The 26,658-nt window shown below is 32.4% G+C and overlaps 2 protein-coding genes across 3 annotated transcripts in view; one reads left to right on the forward strand and one right to left on the reverse strand.

Annotated features, from left to right (window-relative positions):
* Positions 1-18,971, forward strand: part of Polr2G (DNA-directed RNA polymerase II subunit Rpb7) — a 42,665-nt gene extending 23,694 nt beyond the window's left edge. Inside the window, exons 5-8 of one of the 2 annotated variants that reach the window (XM_085815142.1) lie at positions 6,522-6,587; positions 13,253-13,324; positions 18,678-18,711; positions 18,868-18,971. In XM_085815142.1, the coding sequence (XP_085671268.1) occupies positions 6,522-6,587; positions 13,253-13,324; positions 18,678-18,711; positions 18,868-18,878 (183 nt within the window). In that variant the 3' untranslated portion in view covers positions 18,879-18,971. Of the gene's footprint in view, positions 1-6,521; positions 6,588-13,252; positions 13,325-14,995; positions 15,101-18,677; positions 18,712-18,867 lie in introns of those variants that run through there. The other variant, XM_085815141.1, reaches the window with a different exon arrangement.
* A 3,847-nt stretch (positions 18,972-22,818) lies between these two features.
* The window catches only part of TfIIA-S (general transcription factor IIA subunit 2), a 30,501-nt gene continuing 26,661 nt past the window's right edge, over positions 22,819-26,658 (reverse strand). The window contains exon 4 of the mRNA XM_035371425.2: positions 22,819-22,927. Within this exon, the coding sequence (XP_035227316.1) occupies positions 22,911-22,927 (17 nt within the window). The 3' untranslated portion in view covers positions 22,819-22,910. The remainder of the gene's footprint in view (positions 22,928-26,658) is intronic.

Raw genomic sequence — 26,658 nt, forward strand, 5'->3', positions numbered from 1 at the left:
TCCCAGAGCTCAACACGCTCTCTCAGCACTCGCTGCCCGGCTGTCAACGTGATCGACTCTGCAGGGATTGACTCGCTGAATGAAACACCAACTCAATACTAACTCTCTCGCACTCTTATGTGAGGCGCACACACTCGCCCTCTCGACAAGGCAAACTCTCTCTCCGACTGTGGACCAGCAGGGTTTATATAGCTTTCGGCTTGTGTTCGAGAACATTTTGGGCTAAACCGGTAAGAATTCGTTCCAGAAGGTTCTCCATCTGTCCATGGCATGTCGCCAAATGAGTGATTTCTCGCCAAATGTAGCAACCCTAAAACTGCTTTGCGGGGAAGCTATCTCACCACGCCTGTACATTTCGTAACACTACCCCCTCCCAAGGACTGCACGTCCTGAGTAGTACAATCCTTGGTCAGAAGCCAAATTCGATACAAACAAATAGCATAACTAAAGAAACAAATATATACATTATGTACAAGTTATATACACAAATTAAACAAATAACAATTTTTAATTTCTACAAAATTAAAGTTCATAATGAAATCCAGTATCAATCTTTTCATCAAGTTATACCCGGGTCAAATACTTTTCGACTGCAGTTCTCAGATATATTTATGTTTTGCATATCACAGTATGAAGATTCAGTCCTTTGAGACTTTTCATCCACAGGAAGATCTGAAACAGTTTGTTCAACACTCTGCAATTCATTCGCAGCATGCATACAGTTCACCTCGGTATATTTAACAGATGGTACATGCTTATTTTCCTTCGTTTCCTGGGAACCAGCTCCAAATTCTGCATCAGAGTCATGAACGGAACCTGATTCTTTTCTAACAGAAGCATCCTGGTTTAGAATCAAGTCCTTCTCTGCAAAATCTGCACTATGAGACACACACATAGTTTGCAAAGTGGGTGAATTTTTTTGCCATACAGAAGCGCACTGCTTAAGCTGTACATCAGCTTCTCCCATCTCTGCATCACATGCACTTTCAGATGGTTCAATACTTGCTAACTGCGACTTCGTAACCTCACTACCATTTTTGACGAATTTAACAGTCGCATTTTCACTTTCTTCCACTTCAGGCACATGTTAATCAAAAGCTTCTTTCCCGTCTTTTATTTCTTCATGTTTTTGTTGTTTTCCTTTAATCCCGTTAGATGTTTCCTCCATCATTTCTTGATCTTTCTCAGGCAATTCATTAGCTACTTCTTTCATTTCTTCATCCTTTGATTCTTCAGATGCCACTTCTGTTATTTCCACATTTTCTTCTACGGCTCCAGTTTCTTCCGCAAGCTCCACTTTCATCTGTGGGAGTTGCTTTCGCAACTGTTCTCAGCCGGTTTTCATCTCTTTCAGTGCGGCTTTAATCTCGGCTGTCATCTCTTTATATCCAGATTTTATCTCAGCACATTCGGCTTTCAGCTTCTCCTGTCCATCTTTTCTTGGAATTCTGCAAAGGCAGTCACGAGCTGTCTTAATAGGTCTTCCATTAGTCTTGTCACAGGCATTCACCCTCAAATCTCACTTCTGACACCAGTTTTTACATTTTTTCCTTTTCTAACACCAGTTTTTACGTTATTTTCTTCCTTCACATTCGTATGGGGTTCATAGATTTGGAGTGAATAACGATGACACTTGATGAAGTATCGAAACACACTTTATTTAGCCAATACTGATCAGGACAGCTCATGTTTTACAGTCGTCAAAGATCTACTATAAAGATGCTGACACGATCAGAGACACAGCCTTCAGGTTATCAGGCTATCACGGTGGAGACATCTTCACTGCAAAGCACCAGAGTACAGCTCCTAACTCTGTTTGGTCGTTCTCGGAACTCCACGTACTCTCAAGACTCTCCACTCTACAATTCGTGATGCACTCTATGACACGCAGAGCACAACTCCTGGCTCTTCGGTTCAGTCGTTCCTGGAGCTCAACATGCTCTCTCGAAAATGCACTAACCGCGATACACTTCGAGACTCTTTCGGTGCACTCAATGACCCACTCGGCACTCGCTGCCCAGCTGTCAAAGTGATTGACTCGCTAGACGAGACACCAACTCAATACTAACTCTCTTGCACTCTATGTGAGGCACACACACTCGCCCTCTCAATGAGGCAAACTCTCTCTGACTGCGGACCAGTAGGGTTTATATAGCTTTCGGCTTGTGTTTGAGAACATTCTGGGCTAAACCAGTAAGAATTTGTTCGAGAGGGTTCTCCATCCGTCCATGGCATATCAACAAATGTAGCAACCCTACCCTCCTTGCCATTTTATGGCAACCCTAAAACTGCTTTGCGAGGAAGCTATCTCACCGCACCTGTACATTTACAAGGAGCTCTTTACAAATATATATATAATTCATGGATAGTGTAGACAGTTATTGAAATGAATTATAGTCCTAGTAGTATGAGGAGCCTGCTAACGAGGGTCTTTCTAGTTGGGAGCTCAAGAGCATTCTAGGTCTGTCTAGTCGAAAGTTCAGGAGCCTTTTGTGTCTTGTTCCAATGGAAAAAAATCTTCAGACTGATTTGCCATGCCTCCTTAATTTTTCCATTGTATTTTACATCCTCTGATTCTTTATATCTGGAACGATATCAGAGGAAAAACAAAATCATTGGTTCGTCAGCCCTCCTGAAATCAAGAGACTTTGACGACACACACAGTGCAGAATGCTAAAATCTCCGGATCCTAGCGTGGAGTTATGTCTCTTGCACTCTCGGAAGATTTCATGATAGTTTATTTTGTTAATGCAGTTGTCACTACTGTGTTGAGTGGCAGTAAGTAGAGCATCTGACTCCTTATAATGATTGGGTACATTTTTCAGGTTGTGTGATACTTACTGCATTATTGAATTCAAAGCATGTTGTTGCGTTCTTTTCTTTTCTGACACCAGTTGTTATGTTAGTTTCTTCCTTCAAGTTCATGCATTTGGAGTGAATAACGACTACATTTGATGAAGTATCGAAACACACTTTATTTAGCCAATGCTGATCAGAACAGCTCCAAAGTCACGTTTTACAGTCGTCGAAGATCTACTATAAACACGCTGACACGATCAGCGATACAGCCTTCAAGTTATCAGTCTATCACGGTGGAGGCAGCTTCACTGCAAAGCACCAGAGTACAGCTCCCGACTCTGCTTGGTCATTCTCGGAACTCTCGAGACTCTCCACGCTAGAACTCACAATGCAATATTAATTACAGTTACGAGAAGCTCTTTACAAATATACAAGGTGTGACACAAAAATAAGACTAGATGTGTAGCTTGAAAACAGAGTGGAGTTGGCAGGAACTGTTTAGGTGACATCATGCCACACACCTCCTCTATCCATGCGGCCAGTTTCGTCTTAATCAACCACGCCAGTGGGGAGTACTGCGTCATTGAGTGAATATGCACATTCTGCAAGAAAAATGTCTAATGTAAAAACCGAACAGCGAATCAGCATCAAGTTTCTTGTGAAACTTCAAAAATCAGCCATGGAGGAAACATTTCAAATGTTAACCGAGGCTTATGGAGATGAAACTGTGTCTCATGCACGTGTGTTTGAATGGCTTAAGTGGTTTTCAGGGAAAAAGGACAGTGTGGAAGATGATGAACATGATGGGCGTCACTTTGGGCCCTCAGCACGTTCATCATGATGGGTTCCCAGTGGTCAGACTGTTAATCAATACTACTACATTGAAGTACTAAAATGCGTGGAAAAAATTAGGAAAATAAAGGCTTCAGTTGTGGAGTAATGGATGGCTTTAGCACCATGACAATGCACCCACTCACATGGCCCTATCTGTCAAATTCTTAAAGGAAAAATGTAGTCTTGTCTTTTATTCAGAAATACATAGTATAGTACAAAGTCCGTAATTCAGACTCTTCGGCGATTCTGGATTATAGATCATCAATTTAAATCTGTTAAGATGGCATGCAGAAATTATACAATTAAAAACATGAAACTGTAATTTATGAAATAAAGAGCAATTATGATCTAAAGGGTATCAAAATTTACAAAAAAAAAAAAAAAGCTTAATGTTTATTTGTTTACTTTATTAAACATTTCTTTCAATGTAAGTTTTTTAAGTTGCTTCATTTTTTGTGCTAATACTTTCTCTTTAATTCTATAAACAGACATAATTTCTTGTTCAGTTACAAAGTTCTACTGTTCAAGTCCTGTAATTGCTGTGTTGAGAATACCGACTAACTTGTCAATTGAAATTTTTTGCTTTTAATAACCTCTCTGTCACTTTCTTCACTATCAGAAGTGACACATGCGCATGCATATTGGAAGCGCACATTAAACGTGCATGCGTATCGGAAACACGTGTGCATCAACGCATTACGTGCATGTGTCAAGCATAGAAAAAAAAGTTTGTGGCTTTGAGGTCTGGATTATAGATCATTCTGGACGTCCGGATTACGGACTTACTGTATTTCAAAATTAATATTTTTATTGTTTTATAACAAATTTTTTTAAATTTTTAATAAATATAGCTTTAAAATATTTTTGTTAATCAGGTAAAAAAAAAAACTGTTTGGAAATGAAAATAAATGTAAAATATAAGTATCTTTTGAAAAACTAACCTATTTTTTTCACCTGCAACAAACTAGAATAAAATCCAATTTTAGGCATTTATGGTCAGTTCTATGGGAACATGTTGAAAAATCAATAGCTCTGAAAATCACTTTTGCCTATACATTAAATTTTTGTAATATGTTTTACAGATAAGCAGCACAACATAAAATTAAAATTTAGTGGAACTTTTCAAATCTTTTATTGAGTAGAAAAGGTAAAAATTATTTGTTGTATTATGTTATGTCCCTAAGTGAATCCACTTGATTATCAAAGTGCCAGATTGCTTCAACTAGTTTACTATCAGCTGCTAAATTTTGCTATATGGTACAAAATCTGAGATCTAGACGTATGAGGAATTCTAGATTGTAGATCATCATTTCAAATCTAGTAAAATGAGATGTGTAAATTATAAAATTTAAAATATGAAATAGTTGTTTATGAAATAAAAAGACATTTGTGCCCTTACAAAAAAAAAAGTACAACATTTCCTTATTTACTTTATTAAACATTTTTTCAATATAATTGAATTACTTCATTTTGTATGCTAATACTTCCTCTTTAATTTTATAGGTAGACATAAATTTCTTACTCAGTTACAAATTTTCATTGTTCAAGTCCTGCAATTGCCGTGTCAAGTTTTCCCCACTAAATCATCAATCAAAACTTTTTCACTCTGAGCAACCTCTCTCTCACTTTCTTCACTATTGTTAGCAGTAACCATACATTCACAGTCTGTTAGTTGGTTGATGATTGGGGCATTGTCATTGCAATGGAAAGTCTTCTATTATAGCATCATTATTATCACTTCACATTTTTCCACAAATTTCATTAATTGGAAAACTTTCCTTTTTGTTTGTGATATTGGAAATTTTCAAATTCTCAATTATCATTCTAAAGTTTAGCTAGCGTTCGCTGTACACTGTTGGTGTTTACAAGATTGGTGACTAGAGATGCATTGTTCTGCTAATTTTTTCTTGCTCTTATCACATATTGAGGAAGTTAAGCCTGAATTTTATTAGTTTAGTTATTTATTTTACTTATGTCTATTTCTCCATACATGCTAAGGCTTATTTGAATCTCAAAAAGATAAATTTTTGCATATACTTAAATCTAATTTAAACAATAAATCAGTTATTCTTAATTCAAATAGCACTAAATGCAGTCTTTTGATCTATGAATATGATTTATAAAATATATTTTTTGCATATGGGAAGAAATTTCTTTTAAATTTCACTTCATCAGTAATCTAACATTTGGCAGCACAGCTGGCTGAAGTCTAATCCTGGCCAAGGTTAATGTCAACGTGAAAGCTTACCTGCTATTGGTATTCAGTTACTGATACTTAAAACAAATTGTTTTGAGTCATTTTTCAAACTGCTATGAGTTGATAGTCATGTAGTAATGAAAGCAAAAAATGATTTGACAGATTGGTATCAGGGATATATTTGTTTCAATAGGTATAAAATCAGTAATGAAACTTTGGTAAAATATTTCTGTTTGAGATATATGCCAAGCAGAAAGCCACTATGAAGCCAAATTATTGATCATGCAGATTAATGCTAATAAATAATTCTGTTTCTTCAATATGCATGTGTTTTGTAACATGGACTGCCAAAATGAAATTAAAAATTCTACAACATTCTTTATTATAAAACATTTCTCCTGTGCATGCTCGAAACATTAAGCATATGCTAAAGCGAGATGCTACTCTTGGAATCTAATTCCTTCCCCCTTTGCTGGTGATCAAGAGGTTTAGATCATTTAGGATTTCCGACGTTGTTTTTTTATTTCTAATATTGATTTAAAAAGTTATTTTAAAAAATTCATTTGCATGTTTCAGAACTTTACTAGTAGTGTATTATAATAATTAATGACTGAATATTTTTATATTTCCATTTTATAATTTTGTATCTTTATTAATTGGTTTGTGATATTTATTAATTGCATTTTCCTAGTCTATTCCATCTGACATGCAGTTTGACCCCAACTCCAATCCACCATGCTATAGGACAGAAGATGAGGTATGCATTCTATATAACTGCATTCTGTTTATTAATCTTTTGAGTTATTCTAGATGACAAGAATATCTCTTGTCTTTAACATATCTGTCAACTCTTTTGCAGATCTCTTGGTAGATCACCAAATCTGCCATTTTTTTAATTTTTAGCTTTTAATGAGGAAAGTGTGTTTAAGCAATAAATGGAATTTATTGAATTAATGAAACATGAATTAGTGAGAAATTCCATTCCCCCCACCTCTAAGGATTTTCAGAATAATTTTTATGAATTTTTTTTTTCTTATTATATTTTATTTATCTCTGCCTTAGTAAATTTCATTAGATCTGTGTTGTTATCTACTGTAGACATGAAGTAGCGCAATGTAGAAGATACATATTACTGGAATTTGGAAATTCTTTCTTTCTCATTCCTATAATCTAAGTTGAAACTTAAGGCTGCCTTAAAAGGAAGTGAAGAAATCACATGAATTATGTAGCTGTTATGTTGTTAAAGTTTTAATTGTAGATTTTGTGACGATTCAAGCAATGTTAAATCAGGTAATATCTGTATTGAATTTAATTTTACTTCAATATATGGTGCACTATTATGTTTATCCACACAAATATATGTGTATTAATTATTATTTTTATCATATTTAAAAGTACTTTGACAAATAAAAGCTCACTACTCAGGATTTTCTCATTTTAATAAAAGTGTAAGAAAATTTAAAAAATTGAATTGACCAAAGACTATGAAATTTAGAATATCCTATTTATTTTACATCAGAGTTGAATTACAAATATTTCAGTAACATGAACCGTATGCTATAAAGTGAATCAATCAGTTTGGAGTTCCTTTGAAATGGTGTCATTGCGCAGCATGACAACCTCCTGGTTTCTTCCAGTTTTTAACATTTCAAGATTGGCAGCTATGCTTTAATGTATGTTATGAAAATACAAAATTAATCATATATGTGTCATCAAAATTATACATTTTTAGGACTATATTAAATTGTAATTTGTCAACTTTGTGTTATCGTTCTCTGTTGAAATAGACTAATGATTTTCATTTTAAGCGTAAAATTTATGTATATATTTTCTATAAGTTAAAAATTTTTATTTGTCCTTTTGGTTAAAATTTATATGTTAGGAGGGACATTGCTTTGAGGCATACAGTGCATGTCTTTAAATTTCAAACCAAAGGGAAAAAATAATCAGATAATAAAATGCTTATTAACTACTATTAATCAATAGCTATGGACTGAATCGTTGATTTTAGAATCAGATATTTAAAATGAAATGAATTGCGCACTGTCAATTCTTACATCTTTTTACTCAATCCTCCTCATAAAAGAATTGTGCATGCTGAAAAACATCAGCTTTAAGTCAACGAAATATTTGTTGTGTTGTTACTTATGCTCACTTGTCTAACGTAGTTAGCCCAAGCCCATGAAATTCCTCATGGCAAGAAGTACTAAATATGCGTGTTGTTCGCAACAGCCTTGAGCACCATACAGGTGACAGTTCAATTTAGCTCAGTTCCACCCCCAATTTTGATGGAGAGCACCCCGGGGAAGGAGGGGTCCGAGGGTCTCCCACCCTTCTTCGCTTCCACCAAGCGACACCAGAGGACTTTCAGCTCACCACATATTTCAAGTGCCGCCATGTTGCACCAATACTTATACATTTACAAACATCTATGCCTTCTCCGGGATTCGAACCCAGGACCTTCAGTTAGCAACGCTAACCACTATACTGGTTTGGCAGCACGAAACATTTACAGCATGCAAAGCGAATGTCTTCCTTCTTCTCCTTTCCTCCCACACTATGCCATCATAGCTACAAGGAGGGAATATTCATTTTTTACCATTGAATTTAGAAACATTTTTTACAACTTCTTTTTTAATGCTAAAGTTGATTTTTCGGTTTCAAGATTGGCATTAATTTCAAGCATTTGATTTAAGATTTAATTATTATGTCTTTCAAAATTCCATATAATAATGTGTTGTATTAAAAGACTATGAGGAATATCTTTTCTATAACTTTGAGCAAAATACATAATTCAAGAAAATTCGCTGGTTAGTAGTAATTATATTAAAGATGGAACTTTTCCCTTGCTTCTTTTCAGTTGTTTGGTAATGACCAAATAATTCCTTAGGCTAAAAATAAAATAACCATATTCTTAATATCAATGACAAAATATTGTAACAGATACCAAATACTGCACAGATATTCTTTCCCCGAGAACTTTATCCCCTTTCTAAAAGACTTTGTATGCTGTTAACTAGACAGCGTCAGCGTTGGAAAATTTCACTATGGGCTGCTTTGTGTGTGCATTTCAGTCTGAGAAATTGTGGTAGGGGGAAAAAGAATAAATACTTTGCGAGTTGGAAGCCGTAAATTTTGCCTCGCATGTATGCACTAACTTGACAGCTATAGAGAAGAGAATGATTATCATTTCATTCGCTTAAGTGAAATTAATTGTTTCATTTTAATTATTGTTGCGTGCGTACGAGTTCGTTATGAAATGAATGCACAAGTCCAATGAAAAATGAACAAAAATTTATTATTCTCACAACAAAAATGCTTAAATTTTCTCAAATTATCATGCAGTATTACAAATTCTCACAGTAGTTATCTTTTAACTACTCAAATGTCGAATAGAACGTAATTCAAAACAGCTAAAGAAAGCTAACCCGTGAATTTGCTACAATCAACAAGAGCAGTTTTCTAAACAACAACAAACTAAGCAACTACTACAAACTGAGATGTTTTCCTCCTTTTATAAGATTTTAAAATCACGCGCTAGAATTTTCCAGTTCTTTCTCGAAATCAAAAAGAGGTATTTATTTATTTAATGCACGCGCTCTTGTATTTTCAATTTTCCGGCTTAGCTTTCTTTTAATATTCGTCACGTGCTGCACTGCGCGAGAAATAAAACCATTTAATTTATAATTGAACTAACATTAGCTTTTTAAATACCAAATTCGTAACATTGCCCCCTTTCCAAGGACTGCACGTCCCGGGCAGTACAATCCCTGGACAGGAAGCTAAACTTACAACTGTGGCATAAATGCAACTGAGGCATAAACATTACATTACAATATCAAACAACATGAACAATAAATGCAATAACTAACTTAAACAAATCAAATGCTATCAAATACTAAATACAAATCAAATCAAATACACATTTAAAAACAAAAAAAGACCATGGTTTTATACTATTTACAATTATTTACATTATGTACTATGGCCATAGTAATGAGCTAACCTGTCGTAATGACCGACTTTAGGTTTAGAGTTCGAAGACTTACGGAGACGTCATTCAGTCTGTTACGCACTGTACATGGACGATCCGAAGGTGACTGTAGTTTAGGTCTGAGTCCTTTTCGTTGAATCGGGTTCCACAACCTCACCTTGTCTCCTTTGTTGGATCTATGTCCAGTAGCTCTCGTGTTGCATCTGGTCTTCACTTTCTCCGTCGCCAAGTTCACTTGCTTTCGTGCGAAACGGGGCGTCACTTCAAAACGGGCCTGGACATATTGGATGTGTTCCTCAGGCGATGAAGGCGCATCCGTACGGCGATCAAACAGGCGGTCACAAGGCAGACGAAGGTCTCGACCGAAGAGCATCTGGGCTGGAGAAGAGCTGATAGTCTTGCGTTTCTTTTCGACCCTAGTATGATTTCGGCAGCTTCCCGAGCTGGATCTTTCGGACAAGGCTTCGGCATTTCCAGGCGAGGATCCTTTTTGAGGATGGATAGTCATGCCATCAGATCCTGAAAGCAGTTTATTGTTTTTCAAGTCTAAGGAAAAATTGTATTTCCTTAAAAAGTCCAATCCGAGTATGCATGGATCTGTGATATCCGCCACATATGCCGTGTGATGGTAGGCGGCACTTCCAAACGTGATGCTTACGTTTAACTTCCCAGTTATGTCGATCTTATCACCAGACGCAGTCTGAAGGGTAACACAGGATGGCGTCCAAATAAGTTTATCTTTAAACTGTTCAGCTAAATCTTTCCTAATGATGGTAACATTAGCTCCTGTGTCAATGATCATATTACAAGGAACTCCATCGATATTCCCATTGATGGACAGTCCGTTATTGTTGCCACTCACTATAGAGATCTTAAGTGCTTTAAAACAGGGTTTTTCATTATCTGGCAACCTCCGTTCCTTGATATGGTCATTAATTTGTTTCCTGCGTCATTGCTCAGAAATTGTCTCAATTTTCGTACCCTGGGGTGTTCTGTAATTCTTTCGTACGTGGCCTTCAGCTCCATAGTTCCAGCACTTTGGTTTCTTGTCAGCCCTTTTCCTTCCCGTGGCATTTAATTGTCTGTTTAAATCGTATGCCTTATTTTCCGTGCTCTGGGGAGTTCTGCAGTTCCTTCGTAGGTGGCCTTCAACACCGCAATTCCAGCACTTTAGGGTCGGTTTCGTTTCAACACTATTCCGTCTTAAAGCATTCACTGGTCTTGTCAACTCATCCGTTTTATTATCCGTGCCCTGGGGTGTTCTGCAATGCCATTGTAGGTGACCTTCAGAACCACATCTCCAACATCTTACAGCCACTTTGTTCTCACTGCTACTCTGTATCAAAGCATCGACTTGTCTGGATAAATCATCTAAACGAGCCATCAATTGGTCCCCTGGGTCGTGGACTCGCACAGCTCTGACTGGGTATCGATCTCTAAGAGTTGCCTGCTGGGCTGCCTCCAATTTCACGGCGTACAACAGAGTGCTTTTTACATCCTTTACATCTGCCATTTGTAGAGCCTTCTGTATTTCGGGATCCCGGATGCCATCGATGAAATATTGCAGCGACAGAATGTCCCTCGTTTCTCTCGGGCACTCCGTAAAGGCGAGGTGGGACAGCCTTTCAACATCCGTGGCGACTTCTTGGAGTGATTCGGTGGGCTTCTGTTGATGGGATTTTAATTGAAGCCTGCTGTAGTCTGTTAAACATTTCTCGCCAAAGCGCAGCTCCAATGCGCCGGATAGAGCTTCGAAGTCAAGTCTGGTTTTCGGGAAGCGTCTGCTCTCAGAGAAGCGGCAAGACGACAGGCCTTAGTTTGGAACCACATCCATTCGCATCCGCCACTATAGCAAATTGTGTTTTATACACTTGCCAGGATGTCTTCCCATCATATGTGGATAGCTTCAGAGATGGACGAGCAGGCATCGGTAAGAATTTAAAACCATCACTATTATTCCCTGCCGTCGCTACGAATTTCTTTAAAATATCCACTTCTTTGGCAACTGCAGAAACTCTCTCATCAATTTGTTGTTCGATTTGGTGTTGGACGGCACAAACTCTTCCTTCAATTCGTTCCTCCACAGCCGAAACTCTCTCTTCTATATGTTCTTTTATGGAAGAAACTTTTTTTTCTATTTTTTCTTTCACCGAAGAAACTCTTTCTTCAATTTGATCTTTTATGAAAGAAACTTTTTCTTCAATTTGTCCAACTTTATTTTCAACTGTGTCAATTCTGCCTTCCATAGCTTCAAATTTATTTTCTATTATGCAGGTAATTTCTCTTTTCATTTCTTCTTGACATGCTTCAATCTTTTCATGACCAGCTTGAACGGCTTTCATTTCGTCCTTAACAGATTCCTAGCAAAATTTCATTTCTTCTTTAAATGAGGCAAAGGCTGATATTAACTGCCTTAATTGCTCTTCCGTCGCTCTTGTTATTGGCATTCAAACCCCACTCCTGACACCAAAAATTGTTGCGTGCGTACGAGTTCGTTATGAAATGAATGCACGAGTCTGATGAAAAATGAACAAAAATTTATTATTATCGCAACAAAAATGCTTAAATTTTCTCAAATTATCATGCAGTATTACAATATCTCACAGTAGTTATCTTTTAACTACTCAAATGTCCAATAGAACGTAATTCAAAACAGCTAAAGAAAGCTAATCCGCGAATTCGCTACAATCAACAAGAGCAGTTTTCTAAACAACAACAAACTAAGCAACTACTACAAACAGATGTTTTCCTCCTTTTATAAAATTTTAAAATCTCGCGCTAGAATTTTCCAGTACTTTCTCGAAATCAAAAAGAGATATTTATTTATTTAATGCACGCGCTCTTGTATTTTCAATTTTCCGGCTTAGCTTTCTTTTAATAGTCGTCATGCGCTGCACTGCGCGAGAAATAAAACCATTTAATTTATAATTGAACTAACATTAGCTTTTTAAATACCAAATTCGTAACATTATGTTGACCATAATGATTTTTACTTAAAACGTTTATTATCATAGTATAATGAATATTTAAGTCTCGTTCATTTTTTATTTCTGGCCTTCTTTGAATTTCTACAAAATATTAATGTTATTAAAATTAAAGTAATAATCGTTAGACTTTTGATTAAATCTTAAGCCTCGGGTATGTACTGTTATTTCCATAAACCATGTGTTTATTAAATATTAATGTACCATTTTTCCATAAACCATATATTTATTAAATATTAATGGATTTTATAACAGTAAAAAAACCCAAAACCAGTGAGGTGTAAATTTTTATTATTTACCTTATATTTTTATTTATGTGTTAATATATAAATGTATAACTTTTTATAGTTATAACTAATAATAACTATATTATATATGAAAAGAAGACAAGATACACTCCTGCATTCTAGTTATAAAGTTAAAATTTTTATTTTCTCTTTGTAGGAAGTAGTAATTCAACAAGATGATGAAATCAGGCTGAAAATAGTTGGTACTCGAGTTGATGCTACAGATATTGTAAGTAGAGGATAGATTTTGCTGCATTCTTGTTTGTTACTAAATTTTTCTTGCTGGTTATATTAAAATTTGAGAATAATTTTCGCTAATATAACATGTCCCCAAAATTTGGGTTTTTTTTTTTTTTTTTTTTTTTTTTTTTATTATATAAAATCAACATATTGGAGTATTAAAGTTCAGTTTGTATACAAACAGTTGTCATAGAAATAGATTTTTTGGCTATAAATATTACTTAAAATTTTCGCCTACCTCACTTTTAGTATTATAGTATAAAATGTAATAATATAAAGTGAGAATGAATTATAAAAATACAATGAGGAAAATAAGATTATACATCATCTATTCATTTGCATTTACATTATACTATTACTGATAAAGGTCCAACACAAACTTCTAGTTACACAATTTTATAATATAAACTATAGAGTGCTACCAATTGGTGAAATTTATGCTTTAAAATATGTGTCTTTATAATAAATATTTAGGTTTGAAGTGCACTTTGATGACACCAATTTGTTTATTTTGTGAGAATTTTTAAAAAAGTATCTAACTTTATGGAACCACTAAAGTAAGTCCTTATGCAGCTTTTAGTTTTAAAACCATTGGTCGTAGACATATACTTCTAGTTACAAAAGTGTTTTAAATTAAGCAAAGGTCTGTGTTTGGAATTTTTTTAATTTAACAAATAACTTTGTCCACAGTCTTTATATTAGTAAAAATATGTTATTAATATTCTGGTGCCTTTTTATATTTTACAATGATAATCAATTAATAAAAAAAAATTATTACCCTAGACTTTTCATTTTTAATTCAAGCAAATAATATGAGTTGGTTATGTGTCAATACATAGCCTACTGCTATTTTCTAGAACATGAATTCTACATGATTCTCTAACCAAGATGTTTTTTGAAAAATTACATTGATCTATACCAAGGCCAACTTATACTCAAGGCCTGCCAGACTGAATGAAATTCCGGTTCCTAGTTTTCAGTGGCTTTCCTGAAATTCATCATTAGGTGGCGCTCGCATTCTGCTACACTTTTGCTATATGTTCTCTATTTGTAATGTGGCTTGTTATTAACAAAAAAATTTTTTTTTTAAAATGTGCCGCTATAACTAATAGTATCATAGGATGGTATATTGTTGCATGCTATACTGCAAAGTTTTTTCCCTTTTAAAAAATTTTTTATGATAGTATTATTGCCAACATATAACTGTTGGACAGATAGGATTTCCATCAGTTTCATGTAATATAGATTTAATACAAATACATAATACAAAATTTCTTAAACAAAAGCGATCATCACGTAAAATTTTAAAGCTTCTCTTGATTTTAAAGATAAAATTCTCTTGATATGTTTCTTTCCCTCAGCTTTTGTATATAAACAAGCTTCTGAATATATGTGTGTACGTGTGTTCAGCTTCATGTCATTTTTTCGTCTTCCTGAAATAAAAATATCATATTTTTTTATCATACTGGAGATAATCTGTTTCCTGCATAAATGATATTTTAACCTATCATATATATATATATATATATATATATATATATATATGATATATATATTAGCATTTCGTATAAAATGTATACATGGATGCATTCTTAAATTTTAATTGCATTAAATATATATATGTATGTATGAATATATATATATTATTATTACTTTTTAGCTCTCGTATTTGTTATCTTTCATCCAGAAACATTTGAATGCTGTCTGTACTAGCTTCAAAATTTTAAAGCACATATCTCATTTTACTTAGTGTGATGTATCAATATACTGTGCATGAATTTGTGTCTACTTGGTTGAGTGTTTTGTGGTTGCACTTGAAGTGATAGAGATTCATGTTGTATCCTTATATATATATAATTAACAGAGGTAATACTTTTTGTTTTAGAAAATATGGTTTTATTTTTTAAAATATGCAGTCAATGATATTGAAATACTTGGTATTCAACACTAGCAGTCTCAAAATATTATATTCCCTCCTTCCTCAACTAGTTGCTACACTTAGGTCGAAAGTTCTGTCCCAAATTATTTGCTACATTTCAAGTAGGTGGAGTCAAAATAACTTCCGATGCAGTTTAGCAGATCAACATCAGTAAAATTATACAATGTGCTACAAGGAATGTGACACTGCATACTAGATTTTCATTCCGAGTTTTTACTTTGTACAAATGTAGCACTTATTTTGGGACAATTTTATAGACGCAAATGTAGAGGGTTCACATGCTGTTAAGCCACGCCCCATTTTGGACTATACCGCCCGTGTTTCAGAAAGATCATATTTATGTGATTAAGGCAAACCTCAAGGGCTGTCTGCCTAAGGTGAAGGATGCCTTCGTGGAAAATTTCTGAGGCAAACTAGCTCGTATAGACGAGGCAGATCATTGAATTTACATTTAATTAGCCTCAAGATTAGCCGATTACTGATGGATGAGTCCTTACAAAATGGGGCGTGGCTTAAGGGTGTGCGAAAGCTGGATTTTTTAAACTAATTTGGTACTGATTTAAGGAGGGAATGCTTGGTAAGTAAAGTTGTTGTTGATTGATTACGTAGCACCCTGAAAATTCTGGAAAATGTGCAAACAGAATCATAAAATTTTCAGTATCAATAATCAGTACTCAAATGTAGCAACTAATTTTGGACAGAGGGAGTATATGATTCACTGTGATTAATGTCACTAACAGGCTTAAAATTTTATATAAGATTCATCGTAATTAATGTCATGTATGTCATTATTATAAGCTGTAGGTAATATTGAAATACTTGGCATTATTTTGAATATCTGTAGTGCTGTGTTTACTCTTCAGAGCTCTAAATCCGCATTATTTAAAATTTTACTTTTTTAATATTTCCTAAAAAAGTATTTTATATTAATTAAAAAAAGAGAAAAAATCTTCAGTACCTAAAACCAAATCTCTTTTAGAAATACTTTTTCTCTTATATATTAACAAATTTTAGATCATCATTTATTAATTTCTTAATTATTTAATAGTGGCTCCAAATTTTTTTATTGTACAGGACAGCTGATATTAATACAATGAAAATTTTGCGCTGAAATAGTTGTGAAGCTACCTGCTAACTCCATACTGTATAAATAATTTAAAAGTAAAACATGTGCTCTAACTTACCCTTAAATTAGAATAGGTAACTCAAATAAGTACAATTAAAAATAGCATATAGGTAGATGCAAGCAGGAATTAAAATCAGAATCAAGTAGCTGAGGTTATATACGAAAAAAAAAAGGGGGTAACTTGAAATTTCATGCTTTCTTTCTAAATAAAAATATTTTTATTAAAAATAAATGTATAATTTCTGACTACTGCAGATTAATCGTTTCTAAATTTTGCATATAACAAGACAATTATTTGTCTGGGGTTCCATTCTGCTCAATGTTAACGTCGCAAAGCATAGCGGAATAGTAGCGCCCTCTTGCGGTCAATAGAAATTTCATGGAAGCCACTGAAAACAGCTTTGAGTATAAGTTGGCCTTGTCTATACTTTTCATGATAGTCTGTGTAGCAATGCTTGTCACATAGTCTGTTAACATCAGAAAACTTTTTATAAACTGGTGCTTCCTTTTTAATTATATACATTTCCATATATTTGACTCTTCAGTTTGTGTAAAACTCCTGATTATTTCTGTCCCTCCCTCTGTGTGTGTGTATATATATATATAAACAAATTTAAATTTTAATAAACAAGTATAGACGTAAAAAAGCAAATTTAAAGTTAAAATACTTAAAAAATGTGCAAACATATAAAAGATTTAATTTTCGAACTAATCTACAATATCATTTAAATTCAGATAGCATAAGTAAATCAAGTGCAAAACCAAACCATGGAAATAAATTCACCAATTCAGCAAATTATTTTTTTAAAAATGCATAAGTGAATGACTGTTGAGCAGGCAGGAGACAGACTTACTGCCCTTCTCCACAGTTAGGCATAAGGCAGTACATAATAAACAATTTTTATTATCAAAGAATTTATTTATCTGTTATTTACTGTTCCACTCTTGCATTATTAGGTCACCAGATTTCCTCATTTGCTTCACATTCTGATGGGTTTTTTACTGTTGACCTATAAAAGTATGTTCCCAGGGACACTAAAAAAGTCACATGTGATTTAACTACTTACTTGCAATCTCATGCATCATTTTAAACTAAATTAAAGTTTGGATACTATATATATATATATATATATATATATATATATGTATATATATATGTATGAAGTGGTAAGGAATATATATATATAACAAATACTAACAATATGTTTAAATTCTTCTTTACTTTTTATTTGCGTATTTAAAAAAGTTTTGATTTGAAGTTTCTGTCATTTTCAGTCAAAGGCTACTAAAAATTTTAATAGACAGTTTAGGATTATATTAGTTTCTATTTCAAAATTAATTACAAATTCCTTAGAATTATAATTTACTTTAATTTATATATATGTTATAATCTAGATATTATCAATTTTCTGAAGTCTTGTCCGTTTGTGTATGAAAACATGGAAAATACACTTGTTGTGATGAGTTCGGTTCATATGGTCAAACAATTATAAAATAAATTTTTAAACTGAAGTTACCAAATAAAAAATTCTCACAAAGTCAAAATATGTAATACAAATTGTCAAGTGACAAAGAAACATCATTAAGTGCAGAATTAAGTAGCCATATAGGCTTGGTTTTGATTTCAGTCAGCCATTTAAAACACGGCAAAAGAAGCCCGTATATTTTGAATAACTATCAGTTTTGAGGGCAATGAAACTTTCTTCAGTTATCTGAAGACATCTATGACAAATTCTGCTTTTTGTTAAATTTAAAATTTTATAGTGGCATATTTTGTTTGAATGTGTGACACCTTCAGAATATTAAGATTAGGGAGATAGCATTGGTCCAATGATTTCCAGAAAGGTTATGAACAGTTCATAAACAGCTTCATATTTTCCTAATTAAAATGCTGTGAAAATATATGCATGTTCTTAAAACTTTTATATTAAATTAGTTAAATTCTGTTGCTCTTTTGAAGGAATTTCTTCTTATTGTTTAACGTTATCAGAATAGCTGTAGAGAAACATAATCAAATTAAGTGATGTGTATTACAATACTTTTTGTTTTTCAACTTTTTATTGAGAATTTTTGGGTAAAATATTTATTCCTTTATTAAAAATTTAATATTTTAACACCTTGCGAACTTAATTGAGGAATTTACATTTCTTTTGCAGTTGCCATAACATTTTTATGATAATTTTTTATGTTAATGCATATTTATAATTATGTAGATCATTTTTAAATGGGAAAGGGGGAATTTCTGTTGTTTTATACATATATTTTTTTCCTCCCTAGTTTGCTATTGGAACTTTAATGGATGATTATTTAGGTAAGTGCATCCTTTTAATGCTATTATAATCATTATTTAGCAGTAAATTTTACCTTGAAATGAAAATAGATAATACTCTGTAAATTAAAAATAAAGTATTTTATATTACTATATTGTACTTATTCAGTTTTAATGGATAACAGATTATTTTTGCAGGTTTGAACTAACTACATGCTCTTCTGTACATTGTTTCCGATTAAAAACAATTGCATCCAGTTTTTATGTATTCATTGTAAATAAAAAATTCTTTTTTAATTTCATGTGCATTGTATATTAATTTCGGAAATAGATAATTAATATTACATTGACTTTTATTCACGAAAAACAAAAGTGATGCAGAATGAGCAGAAATGCTTTTAGTTAAATACAACATCACAGTATTCTGAATTTCTTTTGCTTCCATATTTAATAGCATGAAACATCAAGGTTAATGCATCATCATTAATGGTAAAAAAATCTATGCCAGGCTGAATGCTTGATCTAAAAACAACTGGCAGGTTAGTTCCCCCCCCCATCCATAAATGCATTGTGAATGTAAGGGAATTGAAGAGACTAAAAAAAGTGATGAAAAAAATCTACAATGAAAAAATCTTACAAATTGCAGGAAAACATTAATGTGGAAGTGGAGTTATACTACATATAATGAGAAAATACAGAAAATGTAAACTGTTGTGCCATAAAAGATTATGAATCAGTGGTTTACATATATGCAAAATTTAATTTCTTTTATCCAATAAACCATCCTTAAAATTATATTATAGTGAATTTAAAAGATATTAAAAAATAACAAGTCTGAAATCTTAAGATTTAAAAGTAGAAACAATTTAAATCTGGGAAAAATCAATTAAATTTGTAGTTTGAAAGTATTATTTACATGAATATATAGATATCAAGATTGTTTGGTATCCATTTCTAAAATTTAAAACTTGCTTGTCATAAAGTTTCTATTCTGTTATCTTACCATTCAAACATCTCCCCCTCTCCCTCTTCCAGTAAGTATACAGATCTGATAATGTTGCTTAAAGTTTTGCAAACTTCAGTGTAATTAAATGTTGTAGAATTTCTAAAGTAAAACATTAATCAAAATATCTAACAATAAAATTACTGTCTTCTGCAATTAAAAGAAAAATTTATGAATGCAAAAAAATTCTAACTAATGATTTTAATTTCGGGATCTAAACATAACAAAGAATCAAAAGCATTATTGATAAGGATTTTATATGATGCACATTAAAATCTTAATTTCATGATGAAATTTAGCATTGATGAATGCTCAATGCAATAATATACTGTATTAGGCCCACCAGTAGCCGAGTAGTAAAACTGTTGAATAAATTTCTAATTGAATTGAGTGTTTCAACTCAAGTCTGTGAATGGCCTGTCTTGCATGGGAATTATGTTATAAGTCAAGTTGATGAAAATATATTAAAAAATTAAATATGTTAAAGTCTTTCGCCTAAATCAGTAGAGCAGGTACTTCCAGTTTAAAAAATCATTGATTCACTGTTTTAAAATTTTCATAAAAATAAGAATTTTCAATTTTATTATCTTAAAATTTATTAAAATTCAATTATTAATTATTTAGTCTGCATCTTTTTTGCATGTAGCTTCTGTGGTTCATATTTCAGAATATGAAACTTTTCTACCATCCATAGTTCATATCCAGTATGCTTTGTAAAGTATATTTGATATTTCAAATATTTTTATTGGAGGTGCTTAGGGAACAGCAATTCATAAATTTGCAGCAGTATTTTTGAAGGTTTAAATTTAGGTCAAAGTTAGTTTCAAAGGGCATTTGCACTTGTGCAGCTGAAGAAGGTTCTAAATGTAAATCTTCGAAACTAGTCCTGCAAATATATGAATATTATGATTCTTTTTACCTTAACAACTCCAAAAATCTAACTCAGATTTCAAATACTATGTTGTATTGTTTGAAATTATACATCAATCTTTCTTGTAGCATTTTCCACTGAATCATGCCCAAATACAGATTTTCTTTTGTTATTTTTGGAAATAAGATGTTTCTCTATACATTTTAAAATTTTAACATTAGATATTCAAAATATAAAGTTTGAATGAAGTTCTATACAAAGTGGAAGACCACTTAAATATTGCCAGAAGTAATCTCAAACTGGTGACCCCCAAAACAATTAATTATTATGATCAGGATTTGAAGAAAGGTTTAAGATTTTAATGATTTTGAGTCCAACTAATATTTTCATTATCTAAAACGAACATGAGTTATGCTTCAGAAAATCTACAGAAGGTGATTAATTTAGACCTTGATATAAATAATATTTAAAGATCTAAAAATACAAATTCAGATTGTTTTGGGGAAGGGGTGGAAGCCGTACTTATTAAAGGATAAATACCGTCAATTACAAATTTTTGCAATAAGAATGATCACTTTGGGAGTACATTTATATGCAAACATTTTTAGTTTCTAGTAATTTTCTTCAAGTCACAAACTGTATTAAAGTAAAGCATCAGTTGTTTCAGCTGAAAGTTATAGTAAGAAACACACAAGTCTGTACAGTCAAAAGTCATTAATCCGGTCCTCGGGACTTCGGCGATTCCGGATTATAGATCATCAGTTTAAATCTGGTAAGATGGCATGCAGAAATTATAAAATTAAAAATATGAAACCGTAATTTATGAAATAAAGAACAATTATGATCTAAAGGGTATCAAAATTTACAAAAAAAAGCTTAATATTTATTTGTTTACTTTATTAAACATTTCTTTCAATGTAAGTTGTTTAAATTGCTTCGTTTCATGTGATAATACTTTCTCTTTAATTCTATTAAACAGATATAATTTCTTGTTCAGTTACAAAGTTCCGCTGTTCAAGTCCCGTAATTGCTGTGCCGAAAATACCGACTAACTTGTCAATCGAAATTTTCTCGTTTTCACTAACCTCTCTGTCACCTTCTTCATGTCTTTATCCATTTTTTGCAGCAATTCCACTTTTTGTTTGATGGACATCGAAACATATTTTCGTTTTGTAGATCCTTTGGGAGCTCCAGCACCGTAAATTCTATTTGACATAATCGAAAGTTCAAGTTTACTTTTATAAAATTGCTCTTACAGTCTGCAAAAAATAATAAGCCGCATCCAATTTGAAGATTAAGGAACAACGCAATCATCAACATTAACTGAAATAGATAATTAGATAATTTTAGTTTATACCATCCGTTATACATTAAACGCGCTCGCAAAAACGTATTCTGCGCTTGCGCACATACATATGCGCAGTCGTAAAGGTCTTACGCGTAAACGCCTATGCGCACGTGTCAACGCGGCGCATGCGCAGAAAGTTTTTAACTTTGAGGTGTCGAGAATACCGACTAATTTGTCAATCGAGATTTTTTCGTTTTCAATAACCTCTGTGTCACTTTCTTCACTGTCGGAAGCGAATTATAATGATGAGGAATTTGATTTAAAGACAGAGTACATCGAGATGAAATACTAAATTTAGTAAGTAATTATAAGCCAAATAAAATAAAAACATCTGCCCTGAATATAAGGATAGTGCTGACAGATCAACTTCCAATTCATTTTTTTTTTAAATTTCATTTGGTTAGTTTTTATTTAATGTTTCAACAATTTTTTTGTACAAATCTTCATTTAATGAACAAACTAAAAATATGAGAATTTTAGTGTTTGCATCATCAAACTGAAGTGTGAAAAAAAAAACTTATGAAACTTCTATGAAAATTAAAATTTTCTGAATTTTTAAAAATTGCTCAATTATATCGATCATTTGATGTAATAAAGGAGAAAAATCTGATTTAGTTTCTGATTGAATGTTACAGATTTGGGATCAGTTTTGTCTTTGTATTGAATATTGATATATTCACTATAGAGAATGTTTATTCTTATTTTTTTATTTCTATAAAGAGATTTATTTCATTCTATTTTTACTAAAATATATTGTATGATAATTATTTGCTTAATTTAAAAAAAATATATAAAAATATTGTTCACTGGTTACAGACTCTGCGCAATTATTTACCCAAACTAGTATTCTGTAATTTTTATTTTATTTAAAAGTTTGTTTAATGAACACTTTCAACTGCAACTCAACATGGATAAATGACAGCTAAATAAACAACACATATTTTATTCGAAACACATAAACATACTTTATACAACTCAAATCTCATCTCTTCTCAGCTTCTCACTAACTTCAGTTGCTATTAGGACTTCTTTTCATCTGCATTAAAAGAATTATATTAGTTTTGTTTTATGGATCACTGTGCTTCAGAATATACATTACAAATGCATTAAAGTTATGCACATTTATTATAATTCTACATGAACCCCTTGCATTATTACTTAAGTAACGATGATGTGTGCCACTTCTAATGAAAATCATACTTAAGTTACCACCTGCAGCAATTTGATCATATGCTTTATTTCATTTGTGATATTAAACAAGAACAGAAAACTACTTCATGATGTTATTGTGGCTAACAGTGAATAATGTGACGTTCTAAAAATGCAATCAAAATACCCATTTATTTCACCTGTGATTCTTATTGACTGCCATTTAATACTACATCAGGTGCACGTATATTGCAGAAATACACGACCAAAAATTCTTAAATTTTTCATAGTTAACCGAATATTTTTATCTTCATGTGCTCAGTATCTGCTTCTTTGGTCACAAGTTAGTACAAAATGAACTTTTCACAGAATATTTCCCAAACTTATAGCCACTAGATGTTAAAATACACTACTTTGCTGCAGAATTGTATGCATAAATGCCATCAAAGTAAATTTTAACTTTTAATTATATATAAGCAGTATTATAATACCTTAAATATATATTGCATATATTAGGAAATTTATATTATATAAAGCAAATAAATTCTAGATGTAAATATAATTTAGTGCAAACGTTTTGCAGTACCTCTTGAAAATATATATATTTTGAGTGTAAAATCATGTTTTCAAAATTAAATTGAATACCAAATTTAATAAAATGCACCATTTAATCATAATTTTATAAAGGACTCAAAACCATTTTAAAATAACAGCATTATCTGAAGTTATAAAAGAAAAACGGCTCAGAAAAAACACAATTAACCAAGGGGGAAAAAATTGCTTTTTCAATCACTTATAACTTTTTCTGATGATATAATTCTTATGATAGAATGAATATTGCTTGCTTTAAAAGTTTTTACGTTAAAAACTCTATGCTATAATTTTGAATTTGTTTTATGATATTTAAGGAATGTTTGTTTGCAAACAAAGTAATTATGGGTGTTAAAATTAATGCACTGCATAATGAAGAATTATCTTACCATTAAATTATGATAAAGTCTGGCTTTCGTCATTTGACAGTTAAAAGATCCAATAATAAGACGAATTTAACTAAAAATTCAGAAAATGAGCACAGACAGGAAAGACTGGAGAAAAGTATATTATAGCTTCATACGACTTACTTGGCAGTCTTTTGTGTTTGCATGATCCAATATTCCTGCATGACTTGTCATTTCACATTTAGCTCATATTAATTTTATTACAATAAGATGAATAATGGAAAATCTAAAATTTACTGCATCATCTTTTCTCACAATTCTAGTTTTAACTTGAAGGAATCTATTAGAGTCAATCACTGGCTAAAGTACATGTAATGGAAGATCTAAGATATTACCTTAAAATGGTATCGTAAAAAGAAATTTTATCAAAATTAGCCTTCGTTGAAACATTCAAATTAACAGCATAACTTATCGTTTTCTCCTCTTCAGTATTTATTTTATCATAATATGGCACAGTTTCTATGCTAGGCCATTGTTCTGGGACATTTCTTAATCAGCGGGGAACCTCTTACTGTTATGATTTGACCAAGGTTTCTAGACTGCATCCTCAAGAAGGGAGGGCAGCTGGATTTTGTAGTCCAGAAGTAGAATTCTAGTCATTTGGAGCATTTAATGTATGGATTTCTTTCACTCTGTTGGACATGAAAATGGCCTAGTTTTCCTCCTTTCGGTTCCAAAATAGTGTGTCTATAGAATCAGTCCAATAATAGTAAGTTGGTAAATTTCTGCTCTCAACTCTCGCTTAACATGGCGCGCCACTCATACAAGTTAACAGCTGCAGTTGCAGTATGGAGATTGTATTTACAGATGCTTCTCTGGATCAGGTTGATATAGGTTGACATGTAACTAGATTTTTGTTGCAGCTCTGCACAAATATGCATGTAACATAGGCAAACTTGCTCACATTATAAAACGTGCCAAGACAATAATAGAGATATTTTTAAAAATAGCAAACATAATTCTGGATATAGCTATTTCTTCGAAATTATGTAATTTGATTTTCTAGTTTTCAAATTTGTCTGATATGCTTTTCAATAAATTGATATCCTATGATATCTTTGGTTTCTAGCATTACTTTTGGAGTCAGAGTCAAACCAGTGGAGTCAAAAATCTATACTGCTGGTTTTTTTTTTTTTTTTTTTTTTTTTTTTTTTTTTTTTTTTTTCCCCTGATAGGCTGTTTTACAGAACTCTCTTTAAAGTCAAGCACAATGTGTCACCTGATAAATTCCATTTTAAACTGAGAAATGATGCATCTTATTGAAGTCTTCATTGTAAGCATTTTAAGTTTCATCTTTCGGCTCATTATAATTATTCAGCGGCTCATCATATTATTCAGCAGCTGATATAGTTTCTTTCAGTTCATTGATAAATATATTTAGTTCTTCTAAAGTGTCCACAAAATTACCAAAATCTTATTTCATTTCTTTAAAAGGTAGTTTTAACAGCTACTAAAAATTAAGGTGTATGTAGCAGGTAGGCTGTTCAGTGAATGTTCCCAGGTGATCTGTATACTGGAGACTGAATGGAAGTGTCTGTCAAGAAACCTTTCATTAATGAAAAGTAGTGGCTTAAGTAATTATAATAGACATCTAATCATATAGGATGGATGGTGAATCAGTGGAGTGATGAAATGACATTTTCTTTGATGCTAATGAAGAAGCCATACTTGTATGATGTCATCATAACAAAAGATTTAAACTGTATATAACCACAGTAAAGTATCCTGCTGTAGTTAAACTATGTAGTAATATAATCACAGTAAAGCATCCTGCTGTAGTTCTGATACAGAATTGTATGTCAGCACACAGAGTAGGCTGTTATCACATCATAGAAGAAAAAATGAATGCACCTCAATACATAAATAACCTTTAAAGAAAAATTCCTTCAGCTATTAACATGTTTTGAAAGAAATGTATTTATTTTACAAATGCCAACATTAGTGCTTAAGCCATTATTAGTTAACTGGCTCTGCAGTACATTTTAACAATGTCCTCATACTAATAAAGCACAATACAATTATATAAAAGATAAAAAAATTATATGCAGATTGGAGTCACACAAAATACAGTTTGGAGAATCCACCACTTCAATTCTGTAGAGGTGGTCTTGCAAACATTGATGTCCAGTCAGACATTTAAATATAGCTAGCGCTGTCTTTCTTGAAAAACTGGGAATGAAAGTTGTCTCTTCCCCCAAAATCCTCCAACTCTTATCCATAGCAGTTGAATCATATCCTGCATTTCTTAAAAGTCAGGTTAACAAACAGTTTAGACATATGAAAAGAAAGCAGTTTATCAATGCATTGCATTATCAAAGTTCCTTTCTTAGCCAATGTATCAGCTTTTCATTTCCCATAATTCCACAACGGGCTTGAATCCATTGGAAACAAATTATGTGTGCCATTGCCTTAAGCAAAAGCCTACAGTATAAAACTCTTTGGGAACTATTTTAATTATTCAGAAGAAGTGCACTTTTGATATCTGACTGCCTTTACAAAGAGTGGCTACGAATCGACAGTTTTTAAATAGCCACAGCAATAGCTTTGATTTCCCCATCAAAGGCAGATGTAAGAGGGCCCACTGGTTGTTTTGAAAAATATTTACATTTTACAGAGTGAT

Source organism: Stegodyphus dumicola, chromosome 4 (genome assembly GCF_044657685.1).
Source record: "Stegodyphus dumicola isolate Sdum_Otavi_A_Nest chromosome 4, ASM4465768v1".
Taxonomy (NCBI): domain Eukaryota; kingdom Metazoa; phylum Arthropoda; class Arachnida; order Araneae; family Eresidae; genus Stegodyphus; species Stegodyphus dumicola.